Source organism: Triturus cristatus, chromosome 5_2, assembly GCF_964204655.1.
Source record: "Triturus cristatus chromosome 5_2, aTriCri1.1, whole genome shotgun sequence".
NCBI classification, from domain to species: domain Eukaryota; kingdom Metazoa; phylum Chordata; class Amphibia; order Caudata; family Salamandridae; genus Triturus; species Triturus cristatus.
Window position 1 is genome coordinate 1,127,558,650 of NC_140588.1, and position 23,213 is coordinate 1,127,581,862.

At 46.3% G+C, this 23,213-nt stretch overlaps 1 protein-coding gene across 1 annotated transcript in view; it reads right to left on the reverse strand.

Annotated features, from left to right (window-relative positions):
• LOC146829887 (extracellular calcium-sensing receptor-like) overlaps positions 1 to 23,213 on the reverse strand; it is a 170,331-nt gene that overhangs the window by 122,603 nt on the left and 24,515 nt on the right. The window contains exon 2 of the mRNA XM_085606563.1: positions 13,439 to 14,278. Coding sequence (XP_085462689.1) covers positions 13,439 to 14,278 — 840 coding nt within the window. The remainder of the gene's footprint in view (positions 1 to 13,438; positions 14,279 to 23,213) is intronic.

A 23,213-nucleotide genomic window follows, 5' to 3' on the forward strand; every position in this document is an offset into this window, starting at 1 on the left:
AACCTGTTCCTTTGTTTCGCAGAACTGAGTAGTGCCTTTGATCTTGTAGATCATAAAATCCTGTGGGATATCCTTCTGGAACTTGGTGCCCCAAAGGAGTGCATTTATTTTTTGGCACGGCTTTATTCTGGTTTATCTTGCAAAGTTCGTTATGGTCCTTTGGGGGAATGTACACCCTTTTTTAAAGTGGCCAGAGGTATCCGACAGGGTTGTGTACTGGCACCATTTTTATTCTCATTATTTATTAACCAAATTGATTCAATTTTAAGTAAATTATCTTCAGATGCCCCTATGATCGAAGGTAATCCCATCCCAATTTTATTATACGCAGATGACGCGGTACTTTTATCACGCACACAGATCGGTTTACAACACCTTATAGACAGATTTGTGTTATTTATTGAAGATAGGAAAGTAGTAGTCAACAAAACTAAGACATTTGCTATGATTTGCGGTAGGAAGGTAAAATCCAAATCTACCTTCTACATTGATAAAGATAAGATGCAAACGGTTACTAGATTCTGCTATCTGGGGATAACATTCTCTGGAGATGGGAAATGGACATATGAGGATGAGAATGTGAGACTAAAGATGAATAGAAATACCAGTAGCATTTTTAGATTTGCAGCTAAACTGGGGCAGAGAAGGATAAAAGAAATGTTGGCCATTATAATGCCAGGTGCGTATCATCGGCACTGTACGGGGTGGGAGTGTGGGGCCACCATCAGGTGAATTGTTTACTGAATGACGTTTATGTGCCCCCCCCCTCAGCCTCGACTTTATTAACTCACATGGAAGTCGGTATCGACTTCATTACTGACTTAGCTGCATTACGTCCACTATTACTTTGGCGCTCCATCTGGTCTAAAACTGAGACGATATTCACACAATCAATCATTAAAGATTGCTTGAGGCTTGACAACCTATCACGTATACCATGGTTAAGCTATATTTACTATGGGTTCAATGTCCTATATGACTGTAATATTTATCTGAAACCAGAAGTAGCTGCATTGATACCAAAGAAAGATCTAAAACTAAGGTTTCTAGCATACAAGAATGCGGCCAGAGAGAGACAGTCCAGTAATTTAATAACCGTAGTATCATATAATGATTTAAACTTGAGGAAAGGTTTTCAGGCTTACCTTACGTTCGTAACAAGAAATTCTCATCAATTTGTCCTAACCCGTTTAAGGCTCGGGATTGTCCATCACTTAGTTTCATTCCCGCACATGAAAATCAAATCGAATACATTGTGCCCTTGTGATAACATTTCAAAGCAATGCTGCTGTCACTTTTTATTGTTTTGTAAATTTTACTGTCATTTTAGGAAGTTTTATCTTAAACCTATCTTTTTAACATATAATACCACTAAATTAGCAATGAAGCTCTTAATGTTTTTGGAAAGCCCTGACATTTGTTTTTGCGTTGCACTATATGTGTTAAAGTGTATAAACATAAGGAAGTCTATAATTTGTACTGTTTAGCTTCCATTGTTTTGCGTATTTTGCACATTAAGTATGTACCGCTTATACCATTTATGCATTTTAAATTCTGTGTTCTCCATGGATGTTTAAAGCTTTTTAAAATTGCCCCTCTATTCAGCACCTTTTGCACGGTTATAATGTACTTGTCACTTTATGCAGAATTTGCACTTTGTCATTCTATTCTAATGTAGTACTGTCCGTAACCCTCTTATGCCCCTTTTATTTTGAGTTGTTTAGGGATACACATTGCACTTTAATATTGCCTTTTTTTTTGCACAAAAAAATTTGTGCATAGTTATAATATACAATGCTGATTTTTCTCATTTACTATAATAATTTTAACGGACTACCAGATTGGTACAGCAATGGTGAATTTGTATACATAAATGTATAGTGCTTATTGTATAAGATATTTTTGTCCGCTATGTATTTAATATTGTATTTATTACATGTCTTGCTTATATGGTTGTATTTTACATACCGAATAAAGCTTTTGACTTGACTTGATATATTTGGAATTGTAATGAATAATCCTAACTTATGGTGAAGTTGTATTTTAAATAACCATTTTATCTGGTCCTAAATCCATTGGTTTTTTGCTCAACATGCCATTCCAGTTTCAACCCAGCCATATGCAAAACATTCTTGAACCTGCGCCCAATAGGAACAGTCCAGCCCGATCTGCCAGGCCAGGTCCTCCCTGGACTGGAAACTAGCATCCTAGGACTGGTGTCGTGCTTTCACCCCTCATCAGCCAGGAAAGCTTGACTCCAATGGCATGGAGAGCACCAGACCCAGATCGGGGCATACCTATCCCACTCGGGGTTACAAATGCAAAAAGAACAATTGATGGACAGAATGCAGAACAATATCATACATTCACCCCAATACAGAGATCTGGGTCTAATCCATTGTTTTTTTGCTTACTATGCCATTTCAGTTTGAACCCAGCAATATGCAAATCAATCTTTCCCTGGACTGGAAACAAGCATCCTAGGACCGGTTTTGCCGTTGTCACCCCAAGTGTGACGGGTACGCCCAGACGTGGGTCCCGTTCTCTCTCTCCATGCCACGGGAGTCAAGCAATCCTGGCTGATGAGATGTGAAAACCTGAAACCGGTCCTAGGATGCTTGTTTTCAGTCCAGGGAGGACCTGGCCTGGCAGTTCAGTCTGAACTGTTCCCACGAGGCACAGGGTCAAGACTGATTTGCATATGGCTGGTTCTAAACTGGCATGGCATGGTGAGCAAAAGAACAATGGATTTAACCCAGATCTATTGACTGGGAGAGAATGTTTGATTTGCTCTACATTCCATCCATCATCTGTGTGTTTTCTACTTTTGGAAATCTTGAATTTTCCTAACTTAGCCATTTAGTGTATGTTGCCTGACTCTGGTCACATAACTGGGTATAGCTGACAGTTGGGCTTTGTGTATTTAGCGTAAATAGCCACACACTTTAGAGAGTTGGAGTTGGTGGGAGGGCAGAGCTGGGTACAGCCCTACTTAAACTTGGATGTGCTGTGTCCTGCCTCAATACAAAGCACTGCATACCCCCTGCACTTAGTCTGGATCAAGGACAGGGAAGACAGGATGCTCGGTACTTCAGAGGAAAACCTCTAGAAGCTTCCCTCCAACTTCAAAGGAAAACTGGGCAACATGCGATGCAGGGCGCGCAATGAAATTTGTTTTTTTTATGTATATGTTTACTTACCTCTAATCAGCAGTAATCCATAGGTTACTACCCCCACCCTGTCCCTCTCCCGCCCCATGTCAGCGCCCGGTAGCGCTCCCACCACGGGCCGCTACTGATTTCTTGGTGCCTGTGACAATTCTTGCTGCTGCATTTAGGGTGGTTCTCTGCTTTAGCTCTCCCAGTTAGTGTGGCATTTCCATCCTCAAGTCTGGAGAGAACTAGAGACTGGGCTGCGAGTTTTAGCTCATTGAGGGGTTTGAAAAGTTCGATTTTGTTGAGGAGTTTTAGATTGTAGAGGACGCCTTTTGCTGTGGGGTTTATGCGGGAGCTCATGTTGAGACTTGAGTTTAGAGAGATCACTAGAAATTTAGCTGAGATTGCTGGAGTAAGTTTGCAGTTTAGAGAGTCAAGGTTGTTTATCCATTCTTGGATTTGAAGGGGTTGTTCATGATTGGAGAAAACAAGGATTTAGTTTTTTTCTTGGTTGAGTTTGAGGTGGTTAAGTGTTAGCCAATTTTCTACTTTTGATAGTGTGGAGTTGAGTCGGAGGATGTCATTAAGGGAGTACTTCTCGAGGTACAGCTGGGTGTCAGCATAGAGGTGGTAGTCGATGTTTGCTTCTTTTAGAATGGTAGTGAGCGGTTCCATGTAAATGTTGAAGTGTGTGTGGGAGAGGACTGAGCCTTGGGGGATACCCTCTTCACTTCAGCCTTACCTCTAGGTAACACGCTCCTCGTCCATTCTGCACCGTCCCGGCACTCCATTCTCATCTCCTCCCCCCTATCCCTACCGGCCAGCCCCCTCCTTAGACCACCTCTCCTCCAGCCCTCTCCCCTAGTTAACTTTCCTTACGTTCCCCTTATTCCCTCCTCCTCTCTGCTTTTCCTCCCACTCCTCCCCTCACTATGTACCCCAATTTCCCCACAAATACATTCCATCTCTCTCCTTCCTCACACTCCTCCAGCAATGCTGTGCTACCCCCTTGCCCCCCCTGGTAACCCTTTCCCTCCATCGGACCGAGCAGAACCACTTCCTTTCTTCAACTTCCCTATCTCCCAATCTCCCCCACTCTGCCTGATCCCCGCTCCCTCACAGTCACCTCACCTAGCTGCCAGGACCTCTCCAACCCCCTCCCCTCTCTTCCTCCCTAACCTCATTCATCCCTATGACTCCACACACTCCTCCCCTTTCCTTCCGCCCCAGCACCCCACTCCTCTCCTTGCGCCCCCTAATTTTGTCCTTAATTCCTATCCTTCTTGCAACACCAACAACGACAACTCTCCTCTCACCCCTGGTGCACCAACTCCTGCTCTCATCCAAAACCTTTCCCCACCTCTGAACCCTATACCCCTACTCCCCTCCCATTCCCACACCTCTCCCTGCTTTCCACCGCCAAGTGCACCCCCTCCTGTTTCCATCGAGCCACTCAACATGCCATGCTCTGCCTTACTCTCTCTGGAAAATAAGTTAGGCTCTCTAATCACCTCCATCTCCCAACTTGAAGCTACCATTTTAGTCTTAAGCTCCAAGATCTCGACTTTTCCATACACCTCAATTCCTTTGGAAAACACTCACCCTCCCACGAGATGCACCTTGCCCCCACACTCCATAATAGCTAAGCATAGCCTGTCGTCTGCAAATTCACACAAGCACTCGAACGCCACCCTTCTTCCACTTTCACTTCCCAGTAACCCTGTTATCTACACTATTCCGACCATCTCCTCTGTCAGAACCACTCATCCACCTAAACCCTCCAGAGCGCCCTCATATAAGTACAATATCCCCATCACCCCTCATAGCCCAAGTGCCCCCATTACCAAAACAGTTGCGACAGAGCTGCACTGTATGCTCCACAACTACAGATCTGCAATAAAACACAAACTTGAAATCTCCGATACCATCAACTTGCACAAAATTGACATGCTCTTCCTCAGAGAGACCTGGTTCAATGATACCTCTCACTCTATGTTTGATCTCCTTGTACCCACAGGCTATTCTATACTTAGAAATGACAGAATTGACAAAGTTGGGGGAGGTGTTGCAGTCATCTTTAGAAACTCCCTTCAACTTAAGGCTCTTCCTATCAGCTCCTTCCACACTTTTGAATGCCTATCTCTTGAGCTTCAATTGAAAATTTGGCCACGCTTCGTTCAGCAACATCCAAGTACCACAAGCACATCTTCCTTGGAAAAGCGCCGCACTTCAAATCCCTCCTTGACTCAGCCAAAAATAGCCCCAAAAAATTATTCGACCTCATCAAGAACCCAAACAGCACTCCCCCATCCTCCAAATTGGAGGATTCCACAAAGAAAGCAGCGGAATTCGCTATATTCTTTGACGAAAAGGTGAAATCACTTGTAGATCAGGTCATTCATCCTACCCCTACAGAGGAGCGCAAATCCTTAACCATTTGGCAAAACTTTGACCCCATCTCTGATGATGCCCTCCTTAAATGCGTCCTCGATACAAAGCCCTCTAACCATTCTCTTGACCCCATCCCTAGTGCCATTGCCATTGACTTCTATACCCATTCTCTTTCCTATTGGACCATTCTGGTCAACCTCTCCCTCAGTCAAGGCTCCCTTCCTGTTTCCTTCAAAACTGGGCAGGTCACCCCTCTGCTTAAAAAACCCACCGCTGATGCGAACGACCCCAACAACTACCGTCCCATCACTAACCTAACCTTTCTTGCGAAAATCACAGAAAAATGTGTCGCTAAACAGCTCTCTCGCCATATCAAGGACAATGATCTTATGGACAATTTCCAGTCCGGCTTCATTCAAAACTGCAGCACTGAAACAGCCCTGCTGCTAGTGATTGATGACGCGCTGCGGATACTCGATTCAGGGGAGTCTTGTCTTCTAATTCTTCTTGACCTTTCTGCAGCCTTTCACACTGTCAATCACAACACTCTCCTTAACACTCTTCAACAGAGAATGGGCATAGAGGGCACTGTGCTCAAATGGTTTGCCTCCTTCCTCTCTGATAGATCCCAAATGATCAAAATAGCGAACAGTCTTTCATCTCCTTTAGCGTTCGGTCAAGGTGTTCCTCAAGGCGTAAGTCCGGGATCCACTATCATCCTTATGCGGACGACACTCAAATCTACCTTAAGGTGGCCTCCACTCACGATCTCTCCTTCCTAAGTTCTACTCTCGACTCCATTCAAAACTGGATGTTAACTCATCAACTGATCCTGAATCCCTCCAAAATCGAATTCCTCCTCCTCTCCTCCTCACTTTCTCCTCCCCTAGTGCAATCATGGATGGATCAGATTAATCTACTGAACAATGAACCCATCATTGTCGAGAGCGCAAAATCCCTTGGTGTCATACTCAACAAAAAACTCAATCTATTCTCCCACATCGATTCCATTGCAAAGCCTGCTCGATACCAACTGCGCCTTCTTTGGGGGATTCGTCGCTTCTTCCCGGAGCACGACCTTAAAATCCTGGTCCAATCGCTGGTTCTCTCCAGATTGGACTACTGTCTCTTCTTACTGGCCTCCCCAAATCCCACCTGTCCCCCCTGAAGTCTGTTCTCCATTCAGCAGCTCGTTTCATATATGGGGCCAAAAGAAGCGACCACATCACACCCATTTTATCCACCCTCCGTTGGCTTCCCATAGAGGCAAGATCTATCTACAAGACTGCCTGTATCACCCACAAAGCCTTGCACTCCTCCTCCCCTCGCTACCTGGTGAATAAACTGAAACTCTCTGGAGGCTCCAGATCATCACGTAATGCAGAAAATTTATTGCTTGAACCTCCCACTTTCAAGAAGGAAAGATCGATGGCCCAATCCAACGCGGTGAGAATCTGGAACTCACTTCCGCCTCAGCTCCGGACCACCAGCTCTTCCCAGGCCTTCAAAACTGACCTCAAAGCTCTCCTCCTTCAAAGACACTTCCAAATTTAATTCACGCCCTCTATTTTCTGAAGGAAGTCCTTCCATTATAGGAAATCAAGTCATCACCATTTCAGGGAAAACCCTCCTCAAGGCTATTAAGTTCTGTGCTGGATTCTCCGCCCATTGCTCTGTAGGAGCGCCACTCAGACCAAACGTTTTCCAATTTGCATGAACACTCACTGCCCTAGTAATTTGTCTTTTCATTTGTCATACAGCAGTCCAAGTCCCGTTTCCTTCCCACCACAGTTGGAGCCTCCCTGGCACCCCCTAGGCATGCTATATTTTGTTTGGCTACCATAAGCCCCAAAGATGTCCATATTGTTCCATATCTCAATGGTGGATCCTCTCCCCAGATATGCAAAAGACACGTGTTCGCTGTGTCTGGGAGTTCCCCATGAGCCTCTGCACTTCCAGTCGGTAGGATCTAATAACGAGGTAGTACCACAGGACATAAAAGTGCCCTTTTCACTGCAACCTCAGAAGCAGAGTTCTGTCAGGCATCGACCCATGGCCTGGATGGCAGTGCAAGAGTAATATGAAAGGTGCAAGATGCGCAATTGATTAGGCAGAACCCTGCATTGATGGCCACCTCTCAGAAAGTCCTGAGTGCTTCTTCCCACACCCCATCCTCACACTCTCCAATATCTCCTTCTCATTTAGCCCTTATATTTACAAGGATGGCGGGTGCATAATGGATTAATTTCTTATAGATAAGTGAGACACATGTTTGGCGCACCTCCTCAGAAAGGACTCTCTCCTCCCAATGGTGAGAACTCTAGAATCAGGGTGCATCTAGGGATATGAGCCATGAGTGCGTGTTGAACTTACAAGTATCTAAAGGATTCTTTGGGTGCCAAATCATAGCAGGCCTGCATATCAGCCCAAGTGAGCATTATGTCTCCCTTCCACACATCGTCCTCTGTGGATATGTTCCACTGTTTAAAGCCCTGTAACCTAGCCACCTCTCTATACCTCAGTGGAGTCATTTTAGTGGGCCTATCCTTCCAACCCAGAAATGCCCTTGCCATCCTCCATACCTGGACCACTGTGAATTTCTGGGGCAAGAGTTTTTCAGTTTTAAGTGACCAAAAGAGTACCCCCGGGTAGCCCAAGTTTCCCATTGAAAATCTCTCCAACCTGAAAGCGAGGTTTTCCACGGATGCAAACGCCCAGGATAGGAACTAGGTTGGACCTAAAGAGGTAGGGGTCTATAGTGACATAGATCCCTAGGCATTTGAAACAACTGTAGGACACAGCTAAGTGAAAGCCTCAAGGCAGAATTGGCATGGGACCTGTCATAAGGTGCATAAGGGACTTGTCCCAGTTAATGATGTACCAAGAGTGCCTACCAAAAATGTATTCGGGTCAGCCTGACGATCGTCATGTGGGGGTTTATAGCATGAAAAAGGATATCATCGGTGTATAGAGAGATGCGCTATTCCCATGGTTCCCCCAACATATACCCCATATTTTTAGGTCCTCCTGGACCCATACAGCCAGTGGCTCCAAAGTGAGGGTAAAAAGCAGTGGAGGAAGTTGGAATCCCTGCCTTGTTGCCCTAAAAAGAGTGAAATTACGGGATAATATTCAGTTGAATTTAACGTGAGCCAAGGGGTCCGTCTACGGAAGGCTCATCCAATCTATGAAATTGGAACCGAAACCCATAGTTTTATTACCCTAAACATGTCAATTCAGTCTAGTGTGTTAAAGGCCATAGAGGCGTCCATTGACAGCAACATCGTGGACACCTTCTCATTGCCGGAACCCCTCATGACCCGAAAGAGTCTACAAAGATTCAGCCATGTCCCCCTGATTGGCATGCAGATGGTTTGGTCCAGGTGGTAGGGTGGTAATAACCTGACGGAGCCAGTTAATTGACGATTTGGCAAAGAGTTTTATCTCTACATTAAGAAACAAGATAGGCCAATAAAAACAACACTATTCAGGGGGCTTCCCGGCCTTGTGTACCACCACTATTGTAGCCAATTGTTGGTCCTCTGGGAGCAGGCCCATCCCTTGCACCTCATTCCACATTTTCAAATTTTTAGGTTCGAATTTGGAGGCCAGCTATTTATAGAACTCAATGGGTAGGCCATTGGGCCACATAGTCTTGCCTGAGCTCAATGGACTATTTTGTGCAGATGTATGTCTGCCTCTAAGAACTGTTGGTGTTCCTCTGTAAGTGTAGGAAGTGTTATTTATTTCAAGAAGACTGTAATCTCAGAAGAAGTACAGTGTATTTTTATGGGGAATAGGTGTTCGTAATAGACTGCAAATGCGTCAGCTATACCCTCTGGGTCTGAAACAGTGTCTGCCTAACCGTTGGAGATCTGAAAGACCCATCCCCTCATTTGATCCTACTTCTCTAGCCAAGCCAGTGGTTTACCTGTTTTATTGCCCACTTCAGACAGGTGCCATTCAGATAGTATATGAGATGCGCTTGCCCATTCAACCACTAAATCCCTGTATTCCTTCGGCTTTAGGCAAAGGGTGTATAGGTCCTCCTCACTCATTCTCAGTTGCTCCAGGACCACCTTCTCCACTTCCAGAGCTAAGAGTTGTGCTCGCCTGTTTCTTCCCCCCCCTGCAATCAAGGAGTAGGCTTGGCACCAGATGACTGTCATATAAAGTGAAGTGGAAGTCGATCGACCCCTAATTGAGTTCAAAATATTTCAAAGTAGCTTTGTCCAGGTCACTGCATATTTTCTTGTCCTTAATCTGCCAGGCTCTTATAGATTGATTCTATTTTTAACCCAGTGGCGTCCTACATTTATTTGGTGTGGAAAGTTGTACTAAACATCGTAAGACCTGAGTTCTAAGAGTGCCTTAATTGTCAGTAACTCGCCGTTGCCATTTCACTTTCTAACTGTGTCATTTTTAAGTTTAAAATGTACTTTAATTAACCTGAGATCTCTTGAGTAAAACACTTTAACTGGGTCTATTAGTAGCACTTTACACGAGTCTAGTAGCAGCACTTTACCTCGGTCTATTATCGGAACTCTACCTGCATCAATTTGCGACAATATACCTGGGCTTATTAGCGGCACTTTACCTGGGTGTATTAGTGGCACTCTACCTGGGCTTATTAGCGGCACTTTACCTGGGTGTATTAGTGGCACTCTACCTGGGTCCATTAGCCACACATTAACTGTATCTCATTTCTACAGAATGCTTTATGCTCCCAGGTTGCTTATGGTATTTACCTATTTTGAACTTTCACTATTCTGACTCGCTCCATTGTTTTTATCTTCATGCTTTATCAATAATTGGTGCTTACTCAAAAAGAGGGGGAGACCGGACAGGTTCTCGTTGGTAAAGGCCATCAGGCCAAGAAGAACTAACACAAGGCTCAATCTCTGGACCCTTTCTTTTTTGTGTGTATAGTTGTCAGATTTGCCCGGTGTCAGGTTTCGGAAAGTGAAATCCTGAGTTTAGGATCGTCATACTTAAAAGTGTCACACACTATACAGACACACGTAACACAGATGCTTACTTTTACTTGTGTTTTAACCACCTTAGGAACATTGACCAGCATTGATGACAGAAGATCCTTACCAACTATGGGCCATATGTACAAAGAGGTGAGGCATTAACCGGCAAAGCTTAACGCCTCACTCCGCCAGTTCAGAAACACATGGCTGCACCATATTTACCAGAATATGGTGCAGCGTTGCGTTTCCGCCTGCGCTGGTGCTAAATTTACCAGCTTAGCGCCAACGCTTGCACCCTTGCACCATAGTGCAAGGGTGTCTGTGTGCAGGGGATCATCGTTCTTTAGCTCACTCTGCCACCCCAGTTCAGACACAGCTATATGCAAATCAGTCTTGACCTGTGCCTCATGGGAACAGTCCAGCTTGAACTGCCAAGCCATGTCTTCCCTGGACCGGAATCAAGCATCCTGGGACCGGTTTCAGTGTAACAGCCCTCATCAGCAAGGCTAGCTTGAATCCAGTGGCAAAGTGAGCAAAGGACCCACATCTGGGCATACCCTGCCAACGTAGGGCGAACAAAGCAAACACAAGGAGATGATGAACGGAGCGCTGTATGTTTTCAGACACTGAACCACCTTTCACAAATCTGGGTTGAATCCCTCATCGTTCTTTAGCCCACTCTGCCACCCCAGTTCAGACACAGCTATATGCAAATCAGTTTTGACCCTGTGCCTCATGGGAACAGTCCAGTCTGAACTGCCAAGCCATGTCTTCCCTGGACCAGAAACAAGCATCCTGGGACCAGTTTTGGGCTAACAGCCCTCATCAGCCAGGCTAGGTTGAATCCAATGCCAAAGTGAGCAAAGGACCCACGTCTGGGCATACCCTGCCAACGTAGGGCGAACAAAGCAAACACAAGGAGATGATGGAAGGAGCGCTGAAACTTTTCAGACACTAACCCCCAGTCACAGATCTGGGTTGAATCCATCATCGTTCTTTAGCTCACTTTCCCACCCCAGTTCAGACACAGCTATATGCAAATCAGTCTTGACCCTGTGCCTCATGGGAACAGTCCATCCTGAACTGCCGCAGCACACCTGGAAGTTACAAAACTTCATTGTTTTTAAAGATTGTTTATGTGCAGAAAGGGACATCTTCCTGCACATAAACACTCCAAGGGGTTTTGCTTTTTCCATGTGTGCCGCATGATGCTTTTCTCCTCATTTTGCCAAGTTAAGACCAGGTTTTCCCTGGTCTTAATTTTTGTGCTGTCTCCTATGTACGTTGCGCTTGTACATCGTGGGCAGCGTCATAATCAATGGTTGTTGCAGTGGAATGCCCAATGCAACACCCACTACCCACCCCTTTCATGGTAAGCAGAGCGTGAACGGCTTCCATGTTTGCAAGGGAGCGTTAAGCTGATCTTACCCAATAACTGGTCAAGTTTATTCTTGTAAATGGAAACTACCTTAGGCGATATTCTGATCTCTAAGCAAGTGGCGGTCTCTACCCTGTGGCTGATGTGAGTTAACTGTTTGCATCTAACTTTAGTTGGAAGACTCGTCTCCCAAAAGTGCTTTATCTGTTCTGAACCACACCACTCAAGCTCCACGGGTCACTGCTGAGGAAATTGGATGCCATCTGCACTAATGTTGTATGGCTGTACAAAAGAACAAGGTGGGCCCTGGAGTCCGGGGGCGGGCAGCTCCCAATTTCTTATTTTATTATTGGGCAGTGCTCCTGCAACATATAGGGGCTCTTTTCTCAGCATGGAGGAGCATGATGGATTGCTTTGTGCACTGTTTGGAACTTCCAACCAATTATGAGCTAGCCCTGGGGGGGATGACGGGAAGTGAGGTTCATGACCATGAGGGTAGCTTGGAGAGTTTGGATTAGGGTTAAGAAAAAGCTGGACATTAAAAGATTTAGGGCTACATGCATCAATCTACTGGGCCTACTAGAAGGCCAGTTTATGGAATTAATGGCACCTGCAGCAGAGATGCTGTGTGTGCATTTGGCTAGGCTTGGAATATTGCAATATGTGCATATGATTTGTAGCTCAATAGTTTGAATAATCTTCAATCTTTTCAGAGGGTAAAGGGCCGACTGTTGAGCAGGAATAAGATAGCGCTGAGTGGGACTATGAGAGAGGAATTGAGTAGGACTAGATTTTTATTATCTTATCAAAGACAGCTTCAGCAGAACAGTAGCACTTTGTGGTAGAAGAGCAGGGTTTTGTCATAGTTTTGACCTTTTTCAGATGGGAGGGAAAAAATGAATTTCATTACTGAATTGCCCTAATGTTGCCACAAACATAATCTTCAGCAAGCTTAAGTTTATGTAACTACCTACCCCTCATTAGCCACACAAGCAGCACGTTCATAAATTTCAAAGTAGCTTTGATTCTTAAATACTGGCCTCTTCTTTACTGCACAATTTGCAAATCACATATTTTTTACCCAGCCCGACCCGGTCTCCCACAAACCGACTGTACAATATCCCTTTTGGAGGGAATGTTCTGATCCCACTAGAGTCCATTGTTCTATCACACAGGAAGAGCTGCAGATGAAGAGATGTGCTGAACACTCTGGGAATGGCCAAAGTGCAGATGTTCACATATTATGTCACAAAATGATTTCTCACAATGCCAAGTGGGTCAGCAGGCATTTGGTAAACATTGAAATAGCAACGGTCACAAAGAATGAAGGGCGCCTACCGGTGGAACCATAACATTCATGCTGGTAGACTTCTGGATTCCTTGCCAGTCTAACACTTTTTTGAGACTTGATAATCAAGGTTTAATCAAATAAGGAAACAATAAGTTTAGAGATCAGTATTCAGGCAATCTAATGCAGCCCATACTGGTTTTGAATGCTACGAAAAAAGACAGCAATACAAAAGTCAATATCCTCTTACCTGCCACGGCTTTGGATGGTGTACGTCAGCACAGCTGCTGTTCTGGAGGGGTCCCATCCCAGGTGTGCATGAGATCAGGTCCTGCAGAGCCTGTGCCAGGGCATACACTGCCAAATACATGTGATAAGTGTAACTCATATCAGACAATACAAACATTGTCTCCAGATCTTCGAGCACCTCTGTGCCATTGCACTGCGGCTCCCCATCCTTAGCGTCCACTGGCACTGATCCTAAAGAGCTGGCATTGTGTGACCAAGTACACCCAAAGGCTGCCTCCCAGAAGGAATGGATGAAAATATCATCAGGAAACCTGTGAGGGTGAAGGCTCTCTAGGAACGGCTTGAGTTCAGGCATGTCTGGGGCATGGAGCACTATTACCATGGAACCATTCAATAATCCCAGAGAGGACCTTGGGAAATAACCTGAAGTTATTGTTAAACCATTTGAGAAAATCCACATTCTATCAGTTATGTTCAAGTCACTCAGCTCCTGCAGAAGAGGTTTAAGTTCCATCTCATAACAATCGCAGATGATAACCCTGGCAGAAGAGCTCCTGATCCTCTCAGCGACGCGCCTCATCTTTTCCTTTGGGTATTGGTCATGGACTTTTTCCCAGAAAGACACACAGACCCCCACACTCTTTAAATCCTTCTCCAGATCCTTACTCCACATGTAGCACATGTCATTATCTCCAGATATAAGTCCTATCCAAGTCCAACCAAAGTGCTTCACTAACAGTGCAAATGCCATAGACTGAGGTCTCATGGGGGGTACTGTGCGCAGAAACGATGGGAACTGGACTTTGTCACTCAGCACATTATGCTGTGCACCATAACTGACCTAAAAAGGAAGCACAGTGAACAGACTGTATCCTATGAAACATTATCAAAGGTTTAGATTTACACCATGTAATGCAAATGGGGACATTTTAATTTCCAGGATTTGATGAGGTATAGCAAACTACAACATTTGAAGTGCTATAAGTGATGTACTAGAGAGGCAATCTTCAAAGAAATACATCAAATTTTCTCACTTTGAAAATCTGTGCTGAAAATAAATTTCTCTCTGTCCACCTGCACATGAAGTGACATTGGTGGATTTCCCAACATCCATCTGCACAAAAAGTGACATCACTGGATTTCCCAACATCCATTTGCACAAAAAGTGAAATTGTGGTACTGTGTGCTCCTCCTGCCTCTCAGGATCTTTTTTATGGTGGCTGTAGTAAGGACATCCAGTGGATGCACACAGCAGATAAACCTGTCTGACCTCGACTGCACACTGCACTAGGAATCCGAGGTCCACCTCTACTGATTGAAACCCTAATTGCTCTCCTCCAGGGTTTTAATCACAGTCGATTCTCACCAACATTGCTGACAGAACGTACCGTAAAACAAAGGATTGCTCATCTGTGCCTGCTGCCAGTTCTCCTACTCTCCCACACCCCTACTCCCTCACCAACAGCTCCCAGCTAGCCACTTGCATACATTCATGCAAACGATCCACCTGCTTATGCTCATACAGACCAAGCACCACTCAAAAATGCACTCACACTTGCATACATGCTCCTCAACACTCACTTGCTCACCAAACATGCCACGAAGATATGTGGCCTACGTCACGACCATGCTCCAGACCTTCTCTTTCTCATGAACACATGGCTAAACCCAACATCGCCAGTGGATTTTGCAACAGTCATCCCTGCAGGTTTCAAGATTGTGAGGCAAGACCGTCAGCATCAGATTCATATCTCCTGAGGCGGAAAGCCGGGAGACGCTCATTTGAGACTGTGTGTTGTGTGCTTTTAACTCACCTGCTGCTATTTGTTTTGATGCACTTCGAGGGCTCCGTGTAGCGGATCAAGCGCTCACGTGACGCCCTTCCTGCCGGCTGGCCACGCCCACCTTTCAGGCCACGCCCCCTTTCCGCCCTTTTTAGCGCCAGCGCTCGAGCGCCCACTGGGTTCATATCTCCTGAGGCGGAAAGCCGGGAGACGCTCATTTGAGACTGTGTGTTGTGTGCTTTTAACTCACCTGCTGCTATTTGTTTTGATGCACTTCGAGGGCTCCGTGTAGCGGATCAAGCGCTCACGTGACGCCCTTCCTGCCGGCTGGCCACGCCCACCTTTCAGGCCACGCCCCCTTTCCGCCCTTTTTAGCGCCAGCGCTCGAGCGCCCACTGGGTTCATATCTCCTGAGGCGGAAAGCCGGGAGACGCTCATTTGAGACTGTGTGTTGTGTGCTTTTAACTCACCTGCTGCTATTTGTTTTGATGCACTTCGAGGGCTCCGTGTAGCGGATCAAGCGCTCACGTGACGCCCTTCCTGCCGGCTGGCCACGCCCACCTTTCAGGCCACGCCCCCTTTCCGCCCTTTTTAGCGCCAGCGCTCGAGCGCCCACTGGGTTCATATCTCCTGAGGCGGAAAGCCGGGAGACGCTCATTTGAGACTGTGTGTTGTGTGCTTTTAACTCACCTGCTGCTATTTGTTTTGATGCACTTCGAGGGCTCCGTGTAGCGGATCAAGTGCTCACGTGACGCCCTTCCTGCCGGCTGGCCACGCCCACCTTTCAGGCCACGCCCCCTTTCCGCCCTTACGGCCACCTATAACAATGTGCCATTTCAGATCGCGCAGCGGACGAGCGCAGCGGGAGCGCCGACTTCGCGCCGAAGTCGCGCATAAGTCAAGCCCGTCTGCGCCCGTCCGCGGCCGATCGGGGCCAGGGGCACGGCACCATGCCAAAATCCTGCCCTACTCATCTAAGGACCTTATCGCCCTTCAAGGCCTGTGGCCACTCCCGGATTCTGTCCATAGTCTTGTCTCTTCACTAGGCCTCGCTCCTACCCTCCCCATACTTCCGCTACCCCCGCTACGCACCCCCCCGTCACCGTGCCCCCCCCTGGCTGATTCTTGTCCCACGACCCCAGCACTTTCTGTCATCTTACTCAATACCAGGTCAGCGGTCAAGCACCACCACGAGTTGTACGTCCTACTCGACACCGAGAAACCGGACTTACTGCTCCTGACCGAAACCTGGTACTGTGATTCTTCCCTCCCCGCCCTCCTGGCTACCCTTCCGCCTTCCTACGTGGCCCTGCGTGCCGATCGTCCGGCGAACAGGGCTGGCGGGGGGGTCGCCTTAATCGCCAGGTCAGATTTGCATTTTTTATCACTTCCTTTTCCCCCTATGTTCCCTGCTGATTTCTTAGTAGTCCGCTCCCTCTTATCCTCTCCTCCCATCACTTGCCTTCTTGTGTACCGTCCTCCTCAGTCCTCACCTTCATTTTTACCTGCTTTTCAAGACCTACTGGCCAATCTGGTGGTCAATTATGCCTCGGTTCTGGTGCTGGGGGATTTTAATTACTGGCCCTCGGACCAACACGAGTGCCCTGCTTCAAAGGAATTCACAGAATCCCTACTATCTTTTAACTTCATGTCACATATAGTTGTCCCCACTCACTCTCACGGGCACACACTCGACCAGGTCTGGTCTCTCAACCTTCCATTGGCCTCGGTGGCTGTCTCTCCTTGCCCCTGGTCTGATCATGCCCTTATCTCCTTTTCAATCCTCTATAACCCACTTTCCAAAACCCCGCGTGCAAAAAACACCTGGGCGCGGAATTGGAACAGGCTGGATCTCCCCTCTTTGACCTCCCTGCTCCGCAATTCCATTCCCTCCCTCTCTGGCCTATCATCTGCCTCTCAAGCCAAGGCCATTAACAGCTGGCTGGCTGGAGGTTGCGACTCAGTGGCTCCTCTACGTCGCATTTCCATTCGTCGACTCAAGGACTCCAATAGATGGTTTAATGACCACCTAAAAGAACTCAAACTGAGTGCCCGACGGGCGGAGAGGCAGTGGAGGAAAGATTACAGCCTTTCATCTAAAACTCATTTCCTGGCACTACTGGCTAAATATAAATCAGCAATCCTGGCTGCAAAAACGGATTACTTCTCCATGAAAATTACGTCCGCTGACAACAAACCCAGGGTAATCTTTGGCATTGTGAATGACCTGGCATTCTCTGACCGAACCTCGTCCCAAATCCCACCCTCCCAGCCCCTCTGCGATCAACTCAATCACTATTTCATGGACAAAATCACAACTATCAAGGCCAATATCCCATTACCTTCGCCTGCTTTTGCTGATCCCTCCCCCCCCACTGTCCAGAATCTTCTCACTCTGTTCCCTCCCCTCACTCAGGAATCCTTTCTAGCAATACTCCCTAAAGTAAAGTCGGGGTCTCCGGCGGATGTCTGTCCCGCACGCATCCTACAGCAAATCTACTCTAGCTGCCCTGACCCCCCTATTGCTTTCCTTAACAGCTCTTTGGCTCAGGGTGTTGTGACCCCTGTACTTAAGGCCGCTACCATAGTGCCTCTGCTGAAGAAACCCGGCGCGGACCCTTCCATCTCGGCTAATTTTCGCCCCATCTCCCTGCTGCCCTTTCTGGGCAAGGTGATGGAACGCCATGTCACCGCGGTACTGAGCGCTCACATTGAGGCAAATGGGGGGCTGGCCTCTCGCCAGGCAGGATTCCGCCCCAGGCATTCGACCGAATCGGTCGTAGTCTCAGTCCTTGATAACCTCAGAAAGGGTATGGATGACAACAACTACCAGGCACTGGTCCTCCTTGATCTTTCCGCCGCCTTTGACACGGTGGACCATACCATCTTACTTGCCCGTGTCAAGGCGGCCGGCATCGGGGGATCAGCTTTGGTCTGGCTCTCCTCCTTTCTGAGGGACCGCACTCAGGCGGTCCGACTAGGCGATTTCACTTCCACCCCTCTCTCTGTCACTTGTGGTGTCCCCCAGGGCTCCTCTCTCTCTCCCTTACTCTTTAATCTCTATATCTTTCCTCTTATCTATGCACTCCAGCAGCTGGAGGTCACTGTTTACAACTATGCGGATGACCTCCAGCTCATCTTTGATCTGTCCCCCTCTCTCCTTTCGGTCTCTAATTTCCAGTCAACTATGACATTCATCAGGGACTGGATGAATCACAACCATCTCAAACTGAACCCTGATAAGACCGAGTTGGTTCTCACTGGTGGTTCATCCAGCCCCTGGAACTCCCTTTTCTGGCCCCCCTCTCTTGGCCCGGCACCATTCCCCTCCACTGTGGTCAAAACTTTGGGTGTTAAAATGAATAACCAGCTCACCCTTCACTCACAAATTAGTTCCGTGGTTTCCTCCTGTTTCCTCACTCTCCGTACTATCCGTTCCGTTTCCCGCTTCTTCTCCCCCCAGGCACTTAAGATCATCATAGCCGCCCTGGTAATTTCACGATTGGACTACGCCAACGCCCTTTATCATGGCATTCCAGCATACAGCCTGCGTAGACTCCAAGTTATCCAGAACCAGGCGGCCAGGCTGATATACAGCCTTCCACGTTACCATCATTCCACTCCCCTTTTAAAAAAGCTTCACTGGCTCCCCGTGAAACAACGCTCCCTTTTTAAGATTGGATGCATGGTTTTTCAGGCCCGCCTGGGCACTGCCCCCGCTTTCATTGCCTCACTAATTAAACCCTATGTCCCTGCCAGAAATCTCCGGTCTTCCTCCAAGTCCCTTCTTCAGACCCCCCGCTTCTCACGCAAAAAGTGGGGCGGTTCTAACTTCTCAACTCTGGCCCCCATTTTCTGGAACTCACTTCCAGACAATCTTCGTTCTGCTACTCAGTACCTCTCCTTCCGTAGAGACCTGAAAACCTTTCTTTTTAGCCAGGCTTTCCCCGCCTAAAAATTTACTCCACTCTTTCACGGTCTTTCCTCCTCAGTTACTGAACCTCCAGCGCCAAGAAACCGCAAGGTGTACGCCGCGCTCTATAAGTGTTTTAAATTAGAAATTAGAAAGATACCATCAGTTGCACCAACTGCACAGACACAACCACCATCTACAACGAACACCTCACGTTCAAGATACGCATCACAGCCAACTTTTCCCTGGGTGGACTCCTTGTATGCATACCACCAGGACCTCAACCAATGTTGTCAGCAACTTCATGGACTTCTTATTACCATTACCTTTATTCTCTCCAGAGACCTTAACTTTCATGTAGATGACCTCACTGACCTAAACTCTGCACCTTTCTAGAAAACCTCAGAAACCTTGACTCACCCAGCATGTTACAGAACCCACCCACTGCACCGGACACCTATTGGACTCGATTTTCTCCTCAATCAGCAACATCACAGTTGACTAGCCAGCAACAATGACCTGGACAGACACCTCCATCCCACACCATCACAGATCTACCATCACCAGATTTGCCCACCGCAGTCAGAAACAAACCTCAGAGGAGAAGTGGGCCCCTGCCCTCTCCGAACACAGAACCAAATGCACAAGTGACTTGCTGAAAGTCATGAAACCTCAGCTCCCCTGAAGCGCAACTCAATGGAAAGAGCCCAACCACAGGCCAGCTGGTACACAGATGAACTAAGGGGCATATTTACAAGCCCCTATCACCATCACAACATCAATTTCAGTTGCAGCTGTTGTCCAACGCAGGCATCCTTACACTGTGGTGCAATGATGTCTGTTTTGTTCGCATGATTGTTTTTGTGCAGGAAGGGGCACCTTCCGGCACAACAATCATGAGATGCTTTAACCTCATTCTATGTGCGCTGCAGCACACATAGAGAGAGGAAAAAACGTGGAGAAATGTAAACTTTTCTCCCAGTTACTTCTAGTCGGGGGAGTCGTCAGGTTTTGGCTCTGCCCCCGAGTCACACCATGCTGTAAATCTAGGGCAGTGTCAAAATCCATGGGTGTTGTGTGGGAATACCCAGAGCCACACCCATGGCACGCCTCCCTGCCACAAAGTAAGGCAACGCAGCGACTTGCGCTGCATGGCCTTGCACCTTATCTACAAGGCCATGAAAAGCCATGCAGGGTGGCTTTGTGTGGCCTTTTGGACATAAGCCTGCACTGTGCGGCACCAAAGCATCAAAAAAGTGTCATTATAATTGCATTTATATAGCACTTTCTACCCCAGATGAGACGTCAAAGCACTTTTTCAATGAGTAGCAAGCTACTCCTCAACCCAAAAAGAATTAGTGGTGAATTAATAGAGGATAATGTGAAATTAATTTGAGTGATGGACGTGTTAGTCTGTTAGTGGTATTGAGAAGGAATAGTAGAGGTATATGGGAGGGAAGGGTCTAGAAAGTGTTTTCTTTATCGGGGTTCATAGCAGTAGGATGGGTTATGGGATGAGTAAAGGAAAGGTGGAGGGGGAAGAGTCAGATGGAAGGGTTTAGAGAGGCCTGTTTGGACAATATGAAAAGTACAAGAGGTATGAGAGGATGCAAGGAGGGGCAGAGGTGGGAAGAGTCTAAAAAAGGTTATTTTGGGGATCATAGTAGTAAAATGGGGTTTGGAATGAGTGAGAAAGCAGAGGCAGAGGATACATTGAGAGAGGTACAGGGTGAGAAATGGGGTAGCGCATTGGACAGAGTAGTGGAAGGAGGTTTGAGATGAGTCAGAGCGTTGAGGTAGAGGATATATTGTGAGAGGTTTAGGGTGAAATATAGGGTAGTGCATTGGAAATGCTGAATTAGAAGCAAAGTATAAACATAAAATACACAAGTACATGGAAGGTATATTTGTTAAAGTAAGGTAATAAATTGATTTAAGTTGTATTCAATAAACTCAGTCTTTCAAGTGGTGCTGCACTTTTTCTTTTTGTAATTCAATAGTGAAGCAAGTGTAGATAAATAATTATGAGAAAATATGTACTTATTTATGCAGTCACCTATACACATGGTAAACATAGAATAATAAAACTATAATTAATATGTACCTTGGTCAAAAAGAACCAATAAATATCTATATATTTAAAACATTATCGTTATACACATTTATACAGTGAAATACACATGTCTGGATGTACATCTATACTCCAATAGTTGCTTATACACAGAGAGATATGCTGTGTATTTATGTTTTTGATCATGGGGGTTAAGTGGGGAAGAGCAGACTCTCCACTAGTCTTCTGAAGATAAGGTGATTATCCATGGATGTGTTTGGGGGTAAAGAGTTCCATAGATTGGTTTCTTGAACAGAGAAGAATGTGCCACCTATGTTTTTTTTTCTTGTATGGTGGGATTTTAAGGTGAGGTGCCAATCTAGAGCGGAGGTCCCTTTGTTGAATGTATTTGGTGATTTTATTCCTGATTAAGTGCAGCCCTGCTCCATATATCGCTTTGTGGGTGATTCAAAGCAGATTGAATGTGGATCTTCTGGAAGCCGGTAACCAAGGTAGGGCTTTCAAGGCAGGAGAGATGTGGGCTTGTGGCTTTATACGTAAGATTAGTCTGGCAGCAGAGTTCTGAATCCGTTGCAGTCTTTTCATGGTTGTTAAAGTTGATCCGTGGTAAAGGCTATTGGCGTAGTTGAGATTAGACAGAACAAGAGAGATAGTAGCCTGGACCTTGTGTCGAAAAACCAGGTGGGGGAAAATAAGTCACAGAGTTTTTATAGCAACAAAGCTTGATCTTGCTACTTCATTCACTGATAGCCTGGAGTCCATGGTAATTCTGAGATTTCTTACTTCCTTTGATACTTCAGATGGAGAGTAGGATATCATTTTTCCATTCGCCGCACATGAGTATTTCTGTTTTGGAAGCATTCAAATTGAGATGGTTCCATGTCATCCATTGATCTACAGCTCTGAGACAACTGTAAATTTGTAAGTTTCCAATGTCTTTAAGGCTTTCCAGTTAACGGAGTATTTGTGTGTCATCTGCATAGTTATAGCATGTGAGGTGGAACTGATTGATTAGTGCAGGTAATGACTTCATGTAAATGTTGAAAAGCCTGGGTGAGATGATTAAGCTTTAACCTCTTCAATGCCCGTGACGAGCTGGTCTCGTCATGGGCCGCGGTTGCGCTGTGCCCATGACGAGACCAGCTCGTCACAAACCCCGCCCGCTAATGAAACGGCCGGCACAGGGCGGGGAAAGGGGCGGGAACTGAAGGGGTTAAGGGATCCCTGTTTTTGTGAAATATGGTTTGAAATAGAAAGGGGTTATGGATGACATTGGTTCTGTTGTGAAGGCAGGATGTGATCCAGTTGAGAGCAGTCCCCTCCATGCCGGCTTCATAGAGTGTTTGTATTAGAGTGTCATGGTCAACTGTGTGAAAGGCAGCTGTGAGGCCCAAGAGACGTAGTGCAGCAACCCTGTTCCGATCAAAAAATGTTCTTAAGGTCATCTCATATGGCATTGAGGGCACATTCTGTGCCTCTTCCTGGACGGAATCCTGTTTGGAAGTCTGAAAGTATGGAATTATCTGCTATGAACTGTGACAGATGGGTGAATACTGCTCTTTCCATCAGTTTGCCTGGGAAAAGTCAATTTGTAATAAGTCTGTAGTTGTGAAGGGTTAAGTAAGTCCAGTTTTTTTTTCGTTTGTAATGGGTACATGTATGGCAATTTCAGTTCTTCTGGAAATATTACTGTAGTTAAAGAATTGTTGATGATTCTTCTTACTTGGGTGGCAGCAGAGGTTGTTAAAAAAAAATCTTGAATGTTTGAGGTGGACATGGGCTATGAGGGCTGCCGGCAGGCTTGCTTGCTTTGACCAGGTCCATCAATTCATCATGTGAAATTTGTTGGAAGGATGGGAGAGGCTGGGTTTGTGTGCTCTTGGATTGTTGTTTTGGAAAAGGGTCAGTGCTGGTGGCTTTTCTTTAGTTTAAATATGAGTCTAATGCGTCTGCTTTGGCTGCTGAATGATTTGCCAGTTTGTGAAATCTTGAGTAATGGGATAAGCTC